This window comes from Porites lutea, chromosome 3, assembly GCF_958299795.1.
Source record: "Porites lutea chromosome 3, jaPorLute2.1, whole genome shotgun sequence".
Classification (NCBI taxonomy): domain Eukaryota; kingdom Metazoa; phylum Cnidaria; class Anthozoa; order Scleractinia; family Poritidae; genus Porites; species Porites lutea.
Window position 1 is genome coordinate 17,292,463 of NC_133203.1, and position 10,194 is coordinate 17,302,656.

Genomic DNA, 10,194 nt, shown 5'->3' on the forward strand with positions numbered 1-10,194 from the left:
CAAATACGGCTATTTAGGACCCTTTTACAAAAACCGCGTGCAGCGCAAAACTAGACAAAAAGGAGAGATTTTTTCGATGATGCATGTGACATCACACAGAATTTGACTTTAATGTATTGTTTATCCACTTACGTACCAGAAAAATGCCTTTTAATGCCCTTGCTTTTACTTTACGCTCCAAAGTAGAATTAAATTGGACGCGCGCTTTTCGACCCGTGATGGCTCAATCCGTACAATTTAGGAAAATTGCCAAAAAACTGAACATAGATTTGTGCCAATTTTTTTCTCATCGAAAGGAAGCACTGTCCTTATTAAAATCATAAAATAAAAAATGGGGGTCACCGTACTCGTTTTTGCAGTAGAGTTGTAGAAAGTGCTCACCAAACGCATTTTTTCCGATTTTTGAGAGAGGACTGGGGCGAGTTTCAAAATAGAATGTATGTGAAAGGGGGAAGAAAGTATTTAAAAATACGTTTTTACAGAATTTACATCGAGATATCACATTTAGGACACAATGTGATAAACAAAGTGTTTAAATAAAAATCAAAGTGAGTAAGCACAAGTTAAACATCCGCTATCGAGGTTCTCCGAGGGGAGGTCGACTTCAGCAACACGCGTACTGCTTACATTATGCACATTCCCAACACATTGAGTCTCACCTCGGCAAGAAACAACAGCAAGCAAAAATTCCAATAGCGTTTCTTTTCAGTCAACTCCATTTTAATAATATTACTTTACATGCTCTTTTTTACGGCGGCCATCTTGTTATGCGCAGTGCAAAACTAGGGAATCACCTTAAATGCGGTATATATATGTTACTTGCCGGCTGGGAGGTCGGTATGGTGAAAAACTGTGACCGAGGGCTTGAAAATGCTACCCGAGGCCGAGGGCAGCATTTTCAAGCCCAAGGTCACAGTTTTTCACCAAACGGACCCACCTTATAAAGCCGGAAAATAACATGTTTATTTTTTTTTTCCTGCAGTAGATTGGCTTTGCAGATCACAAATGGGTTTGTTTACACAGCTCTTGTCATTCAGTGGGCTTGCGCGCCGTCTAGCAACGATTTGTAAAAATAGACAAAAGAAAGATGTATTAAAGAACATACTTTTTTGGAACTACTTTATGTTTGCTGTATTTATTTCACTAATTAAGTTCTCCAAAATTGTTTTTACGGTGTGAAATTTCGTGCGAAGTTTGAAGTTTTACTACAAAAACAATTTATGTCCGTCCTTGATAGCTTTCAAAATCAACTGAATCGGACTTTTCTACTTTAAATTGAACGGCAGAAAGTGAGAAAATTCGTTATGTGTATTCCAGAGAAATTCTCCTAAATACAGCAACGATCAGAGAGGTAAACTTGACTGAAATTTACGGCGAGAGAAACACAGGATTACGCGCAATTACAGCGCCAAGCTACAAACAACCAAACAAACTTTCACAACTTCAAAACACGTAATTGAACTTACTTACAGTGACTTTCCTTGCCATTTTAAAGTGAACAGAGATAAACTTGCATTGACTAATCGTCAATGGATGTGTAAAAGAAGGCAAAAGATTGACGACTACCGTTAACTTCTAGGAGCAATATTTAGGCAGCGGGGGAAAAAATCCGGCCCATGGGCCGTATCGTAAGCTGGAGCGGTAACGTGCGCATGATTAGCCAATCCAATTTGAGGATTCAGGATTCCGGCCCGCTCAGATGCTTGAAAAAAAAAATAAAATTATTAGATATCTTTTCACGAATTTTATCTTTTCAATTCCAAGATGTCAGCAGAATTACTTTTCAACGTTGCAGGTCTTTTGGGATGGGGAGCTGCTTGCACCAATTTTTTTCTTTTGAGGAACCCTTCTTATGGTGTACCTGGCCGTTGTTAGTTTCCCATCAGCGTTTTGTTTTGTTTTGTTCTGTATTTTGTTTTTGTTTTGTTTTTGTTTTTTGTAATGTATGGAAGTATAAAACTCACATCTAAAATAAGTTAGTTACAGTGCGTTTACTGAAACCGGGGCTACCTTGCAAGCTCCTGTAAGCACAAGTAACCAAGCGTACTATAGATTTCAATTTGGCGTACTTTGAACCTAAATTGAGCTTAAATTGTCCTGTTTTTTTTTCTCCGAAAATCTTTAAAAAAGTTTAGCCTGGACTGGTGTTCTCTTTTGGTCATTTAAGTGCTCCTAAAATCCGTACGCGAGATTTTTGTTTCCAGTTAAGATCGGTCAACAAGATATCAAATGTGGAAGACCGTTGAAATATATCCCCAGCACCTCCAGTGGCCGCTTAAAGAGGGAGTACATCACCTGAATGTCGTTTTCGGCCGCCGAAAATGGGTTTAATACAAACATCTCGTTCACGTTCCATCTTTGATAATTACACAATTCTATGTTTCGGGGCGTTTTGTAAATTCTGGGTGATGTTAAAATAAAAATCTGTAGTTTAAAGTTATTGGATGGACTCCCAAAACGTCTCGTACCAGCCTGGCGCGCTATTGCGAATTGGTAAATGTAAAATGTAATTTAACGTCAAACACAGGAAGTGCTTGCGCGATCACCCGAGCCAGAGGCTCATGACTAAGTGCGTGACGTCCAGATCGAATTGGAATTTAGAAATGTTGGTTTTTGAGGAGAGAGGGAAACTGCTTGGTGGCGTTTCGAAAACTATTTTCCTTTCATAATTTTATGTGTACCACCTTAATACGAGAACAATTCTTTTACTGAGCGGCCAGTACCAGTTACTCGGGACACTTTCAAAACTTCCGATTTCTTCCAAACGGGCGCAAAAACAAAAGCAGAAACAACAGTCTTGTAAAGCAAATCTCGCTAAGGGAACAAAAGTCAAAAGTTATCAAAATGTGATTCGACATTCCATGTCATCCTCAGCTACAAATGTTCGTTTCACAATTAAATTCGTTATGGAATAACCTAGTCATAACAAAGCCATTTTAAACGGGAACAATAGACTTCTACAGCAAGTATAAAATCGAAAATTGCGAAACGAATCAGATCAGACAGGCTATTTGAATAATTCGAATGACTCCACTAATTATTAAAGGTGTGCCCGGGATTTTTCCAAAGATACACACAATCTATGCTTCCCCTAGTTTGAAATTGTGATCCATTTTTCAGGCGCTCATTTTCCCCATCACCGACCTGAGGATGTCATCTTACAAGATTTAGTGATGTAAACGTTATTGATCTACGGCGATTCATCTTCTCTGACTGACTTGATAATTACCTCTGTTCCCTCCAAGATTTCTGGTCATGGTGCGTGCAACCCTGGAATCCGATCATCACCTGATTTATGATACTGTAAACTTGATTAAAGCTAGTCCGGCAAAGCTCTACAATATGGCTTTGCTTCTGCTCCATGGTTTATCTCTGGTATCTTTGATGATATCGACGATTGCGTTTGGGCATAGGAAGCCCTTTACAAGTTCATCCTCGATGAACATATTCCTCATAGAAAAGCTAAAGTTAAATCTAACAGTTTACCTGAATGTCTTCGTCCCTGAGTAAAGAGCTGAATAAGCGATACAATCCGGCTTCTCCATAATGCCCAAAAAACACCAACCCTGAGTAAAGAGCTGAATAAGCGATTCTCCTTAATGCCCAAAAAACACCAAGAGGATCTCCTGAATGGTTGGCTTGCAAGAAACAGAGGAAATTTGTAACTCAATAACAAACTCACCAATACTACATCCAGTAAAGAATTTTGGAACCTAGTCAGATCCTTTCAAAGTAACATGAAGTGCTCTACCATCAGCCAAGTGAAATCCCATTCTGGCTCAGTTCTAACTGACAATATTTCAAAGCAAATGAGTTCAACTCCTATTTTACTAATATATGTTCAACTCTGGCTAATACTAACAGATCATCAACTCGGGACCTTTCGACTCAACCAGTCAATCACATTTACAGAAATACCCCTCAGTACTTTACAGTTTTTTACTGTCAATATAGTTTACATTGTTTCAAGCATTACATCAAAGTGGGAAAAGCCTGTGGCCCTGATAAAATCACTGGCAAAGAACTGATCAGAACTGCAAATGCTGGGTGATGTCTTCATTGATAACTATCTTAACATTGCAAAGCATGTTCCCATCGCAATGGAAGACAGTACAGGTCCACTGCATCCATAAAAACGGTAGTACTCAGGACTGGAAATCACCGTCCAATTTCACTTTTAAGTATACCAAACAAGTTATTAGAAAGTATTATTGCTTTTTCTGAACCAACAAGCTAGTTACTACCCCCCAATGGGGCTTCAGAACGGGAAGATCCTTTGAATTACTGCTTCTTAGCATGACAGAAAAATGAAGGTTTGTTTTAGATGAAAGAGAATCAATTGGCATCGGTAATCTCTATTGACTTCCAAAAGGCGTTTGATTGTGTGTCTCCTCAAATTTTGCCTCAAAAAATCCAAGCCCCAGGTCTATGTGGTGACTCGTTGGACTGGATTGTTAATTACCTGAAAAACCTCCACCAGTTTGTGTCTATTAATGGAACAATAGAGGATGTTAGCATCAACAACGAGTACGAGTACGAGAATGACTTCAAGCCGTACTCGTACTCGAAGTCGTTTCTCAGCTTTCTATGTTAGCGATGACACCGAGTTCGAGTTTATAGAAAATAAAATTATGGGATTCCGCATGACTGGGCGCCAAATTTGAGTCGAGGTAGCGCTTCCACAACAATTTGGAAAACAAAAAATGACTCTAAAAAACGTTCAAGACTGCTTGTTACTCAGTTACATGGAAGGTTTTTTGGACGAAGAAGAATTTTGTGCTTTATATGATGTAAACAGCACAGATTATCCTGTATTTGAGCATGGAAAGTATCGAAGATTCGACCTGAATGAAGTTTCCGAGGAAGAGTGCTTCAGCCGCTTTCGTTTTAGCGACAAGGTCATTCCCTACCTTGGTCGTATTTTGCGTCTACCGGAAAAATTTGTGTGCGAAAATCGAACAGCGGCCTATACAGAGGAAGGGCTGTGTATTCTCCCATCAAATTCAACACAACAACCACACTGGATAAAGAAGTAAGTATTCTTTATTGATATCTTCGACTGTTGGGATATTTTCGACCAAATAATGGCAATTTTCGGGGTTATTTCGTGAGCCTGTGAGGCCTGTGGAGAGACATGAAACTTTCCCGGGTAAATGCAAATTTACTCTGTGTAGGAAATATCGCGTTAGGTTGCTTTTCCTCGACTTCAAAGCAGTATTTTACATAAAACATAATATAAGGAATGTTCAAGATGATAAAGAGACGCTAGAAATGAAAAGAAACTGCACCAAACGATCGGAATTTACCTTTGAAAACCAGCTCTACCCAGTCGTTCTACCCACTTCGAGTTTTTGGTGAGAACTCGTCGTAGTGCAACTTGACAGGACGACTTGAAAACGTGGAGATGCGCAGAACGGATGCGCAGTACGCAAAATAGTTGATCTCGTTCTAGAACTCGTACTCGTTGTCGATGCTAACATCCTCTAATTTCTCTGAAAATGGGATTAACCTCTGGTGTACCCAAGGTTCCTTGTTGGGCCCAAGACTTTTCAGCATCTTTACAAATGACCTGCCTTTGTCCCTTGAGTCAAAGATAGAAGTGTTTGCTGACGACTCCTCTGCCTACATTATTGGAAACTCCATTGATTCCATTTCAATCCAAATCCAAAATCTTTTGCATCAACTTTTTAGCTGGTCTAAATTTAACTCCATGTCCATCCAAACAGCCAAGTCTGAAGTAATGTTTATCTCAAAAATATCGTTCATCGGTCCAGTCAGACGCCATCCTAAAATCTAAATTGTCAGATGTAGGTGTATCTGGTGTATTCCACGAGTGGATTGCAAGCTACCTTGATGAAAGATCCCAATATGTCACTGTAAACGGCGCAAGATCAAAGCTACGACAAATTCACATTGGTGTTCCGGAAGGGTCTTTACTGGGACCCAGACTATTTGGTATATATGTCAACGACTTACCGAATTTGTGCGAAACTGGATGTATTCATATGTTTGCAGATGACACTACTATATATTTCATTGGGAAGGAAGTCGAAGAAATCATAGATGCGTTAAACATAATCCTAAACGACTTCAAAGTGTGGTGCTTTAAGAACCATCTGACTGTTCACACTGGCAAGACTGTCGCAATGCTGATTTCCAGCCATGCTTTCGTTGGTCCGATGAGACCTCTGTACGGAAATTCTTACATTTACTTCACCACCAATTCCACTTGCTTGGGTGTTGAAATTGACTATAAACTGAACTGGAAACCGCAAGTTAAAGCACTGCACACCAAGTTTGGAGGAAAGCTGAAATTCCTGAAAAAGTTCAAAGTCCTTCCCTCAAGTGTACTAGAAGAAATATATTTTAAAGGGATCGTCCCAAGCATCACCTATTGCATCGCTAACTGGGGATCCTGCTCACCATCTACATTTAATGAATTAGAACATTTACACTTAAAAGCAGCCAAACTGATCCATAAACTGCCCAGCGAAACTCCTGACTCTGATGTTCTAGACCTTGTTAAATGGAAATCACTAAGCTATCTTTACCAGCGTAGGCTCGCTTCAATAATGTATCAGGTCCATCACAAAACGTTGCCTGATCAACTCACAGCCCTATTCGAAACACGCACCTCTGATAGTAATTATAACTTCAGGCGTATTAATACCTTTTCGCATGCACGTTACAATAGTAACTTTGGCAGAAATAGTGTAAGGTACAGAGGGCCCATCGTTTGGAATTTGATACCTAAACCCATAAAGGATGCTTCCTCCCAACAGCTTTTTAAACAAAAACTTAGGCAGGCCTCGAGGATTCTGGATCATATCCAATTCGAAAAGGAGGCCTGTGTAATAACATCAAAACAACCGGATTTTCTATATTTTTAAGTTCTTTTATATCAACGAGTAAGCTTTTTTTGTTAATTAGGATTTATATATATATATATAAGTAGATTTAATTAGGCTCCTGGCAGGTCCACACCAGCCCTTAGGTTGCCACAAACCGACCTGCCTTGACAAAAATTATATGTATGTATGTATGTATGTATGTATGTATGTATGTATGTATGTATGCATGGATGCATGCATGCATGCATCACTATAGAAAATAGACCGATCAATTGCGTTTCCAGTTCATCTTGTTTAGGAGTCAAACTTGATAACAAGCTTAATTGGTCTCCTCACATCAAAATGGTTAATTGGAACTTCCATGCAAAGGTTTCTAAGCTAAAACAGATGAAGACCTTCAACTGATCCAGTTTGGAAAATTTTTACTTCAAAGGTAACTTGCCAAGTGTTACGTATTGTATATCTTTGTGGAGATCTTTCAACTTGCCAGACGGATTTGCAACATCAACATATGTATCCCAAAGCATGAAGTTCTCAGCATGGCAAAATGGTGTAAAAGAGAAGTTAAGATTTGATGTTAAATGTTCTAAATCCAAAGCATTGCATGATTTTTTCACTCATCGTACTAGCTTTGTTTGGAATTGCTTTTCTAGTCAGCTGAAGTCCAAGTCCAGGCTAGCATTAAGAAATTCTCTAAATGCATTGACCATATTAATTTCGCCACAAACTCTACTGCAACCAGTAATAGCAGTGACGAATTTGTGTATTATTGATTTGTAGTTTTTTACTAGTTACTGTACTTTGATTGGTCATCCTCTTATCTGCTAATGCATTGTCTAAGTAAACTTAATTGTTATCAATATATTTATTTTCACTTATCTATTTACTAATGTATTATTTATATTTATAAATATTTACAGTAGGATAGATTAATCGATATTTATTCATTTAGTGTTAAGTAGATGGCAGGTCCACATCAGCATTAGCAGCCATTTATTCACCCTGCTTTATTAAATGAAGGATGTGATGTATGTATGTATGCATGTATGCATGCATGCATGCATGCATGTATGTACTAAAGCCCGTACGTTCCAATCCTAAAAGGAGGGAGTTAGAGGTAGTGGTGAATTACCATCGGATCCCCCCAAAAAACTTTCCCGTAGAGAAAAACCTATCGAAGAAGCGTATGAGATAATGTGAACTGAAGTGTCAAAATTTGCATATTGACCACATTCAGGTTAAAAAATACAAACACCCTCTTGAAGAAAGCGAAACATTGCTCCATCATCCATGCCCGCAAAAACAAGAAAACTAAAAAATCCGAGATCGGCTAGTAGACGGTTGCCCGGGAACCGCTGCCCACTATGCAGGGATAAATTAATCAGTATTAAAGTTGGCGCCATTGTAAATGGTTTAAATGAACATATATAGGCTTGCTTTAACTGTTCTACAGAATTATCTTCGATAGTGTTGCAATTAGATTTGAATTATTACAGTAGAGTCTTAAACTACATGTAACTAACGTTATTATTATTATAAACAAAACCCCTGTCGAATAAAACTTCCTCAAAAATTTTGTGCTGCACGGTATTGAAGATATCAGGGGGAAATTTAAAGAAGTACCTTTGGGTGTTTATTCAGTAATTGGCGCGATTGTCGAGAACAGGTTCATTTGATCGGCTTAACTTTTCTGATTACCAGTGTGATCGGATAGAAATGTAAAATGCCGGAACTCTAGTAGTGCCTCTTAAAGCCTGGTTTTCACTAGCAACGCAAGCATAAACGCAAGCACAAGCGCAAGCATAATGCTCCGTTTTCACACAACGCAAGCGAACTCAAGCATAAGCGCAAGCACAAGAAAAAGGAAAAATTTTGATCCTTGTGCTTGTGCTTATGCTTGCGTTATGCTTGCGTCGCTAGTGAAAACCAGGCTTAAAAGAATTCGAAATAACCGAATAAAAATAGAACCAAAAGGAGGAGACAGCAGAAAGCAAATCGCGATTTTTAAGAAGATTACGACATTCTTTAATCTAAAAGACATGTTTCGATGTTACGAACATCATCGTAAGTTCCAGACTATTTGGAAAACCGTTAGGACTATATAACAACTAGGCGAAACATACATAATTAATTATGATTAAGTGACAACAACTGATTACATATTTGAGTGAGTTACAAAGTGTTTGAAAGAATAAAGCCTAAAGCGTAAGTGTCAGTGTCAGTAGCAGCCAAAAGGTTTTGTACGCCACCTCCTTTTTTAGTTATGCTTTCTTCCACTTCTTCATCTCCTCTACAGATAGGGTGTGGACAGCACTTCGACTCTTCCAAGACAAAACGCTGTTCGCTGTGAGCCATACTAGCGTTGCAAGAAAACTCCCTTGCTATATTTGATAAACTTGCTACACTTGCTACGCTTGGTACGCTTGCTACGCTTGCTAGGCTCACTACGCTTGCTATGCTTGCTACGCTTGCTAGGCTCGCTACGCTTGCTACGCTTGCTAGGCTCGCTACCCTTGCTACGCTTGCTACGCTCGCTACGCTTGCTACGCTCGCTACGCTTGCTACACTTGCTACGCATGCTACGTTTGCTACGCTCGCTACCCTTGCTACGCTTGCTACGCTTGCTACGCTTGCTACGCTCGCTACGCTTGCTACACTTGCTACGCATGCTACGCTTGCTACACTTGCTACGCTCGCTACCCTTGCTACGCTTGCTAGGCTCGCTACCCTTGCTAGGCTCGCTACGCTTGCTACACTTGCTACGCATGCTACGTTTGCTACGCTCGCTACCCTTGCTACGCTTGCTACGCTTGCTACACTTGCTACACTTGCTACGCATGCTACGCTTGCTACGCTTGCTACGCTCGCTACGCTTGCTATGCTTGCGAGGCTCGCTACGCTTGCTACGCTTGCTACACTTGCTACGCTCGCTACACTTGCTACGCATGCTACGCTTGCTACGCTTGCTACATTTGCTACGCTTGCTACACTTGCTACGCTCGCTACCCTTGCTACGCTTGCTAGGCTCGCTACCCTTGCTAGGCTCGCTACGCTTGCTACACTTGCTACGCATGCTACGTTTGCTACGCTCGCTACCCTTGCTACGCTTGCTACGCTCGCTATGCTTGCTACACTTGCTACACTTGCTACGCTTGCTACGCTCGCTACGCTTGCTACGCTTGCGAGGCTCGCTACGCTTGCTACGCTTGCTACACTTGCTACGCTCGCTACACTTGCTACGCTCGCTACACTTGCAACGCTCACTACACTTGCTACGCTCGCTACACTTGCTACGCTCGCTACGCTTGCTATGCTTGCGAGGCTCGCTACGTTTGCTACGCTC

The 10,194-nt window shown here is 40.3% G+C and overlaps 1 protein-coding gene across 1 annotated transcript; it reads left to right on the forward strand.

Moving 5' to 3' along the window:
- Window positions 1-4,703: 4,703 nt before the first annotated feature.
- LOC140931720 (uncharacterized) lies at window positions 4,704-6,890 on the forward strand. Its single transcript, XM_073381479.1, has 2 exons — window positions 4,704-4,898; window positions 5,775-6,890. Exons 1-2 carry the CDS (start codon window positions 4,704-4,706, stop codon window positions 6,888-6,890), a joined length of 1,311 nt encoding a protein of 436 aa, XP_073237580.1.
- The last annotated feature ends 3,304 nt before the right edge of the window (window positions 6,891-10,194 follow it).

Excerpts from the sequence above, each read along its gene's own strand:
- LOC140931720 (XM_073381479.1), top strand. The coding sequence starts at position 4,704 with ATGACTCTAAAAAACGTTCAAGACTGCTTGTTACTCAGTTACATGGAA. Across the intron at positions 4,899-5,774 it reads GCTTTCGTTTTAGCGACAAG|TCAGACGCCATCCTAAAATC; the intron begins GTCATTCCCTAC and ends TCATCGGTCCAG.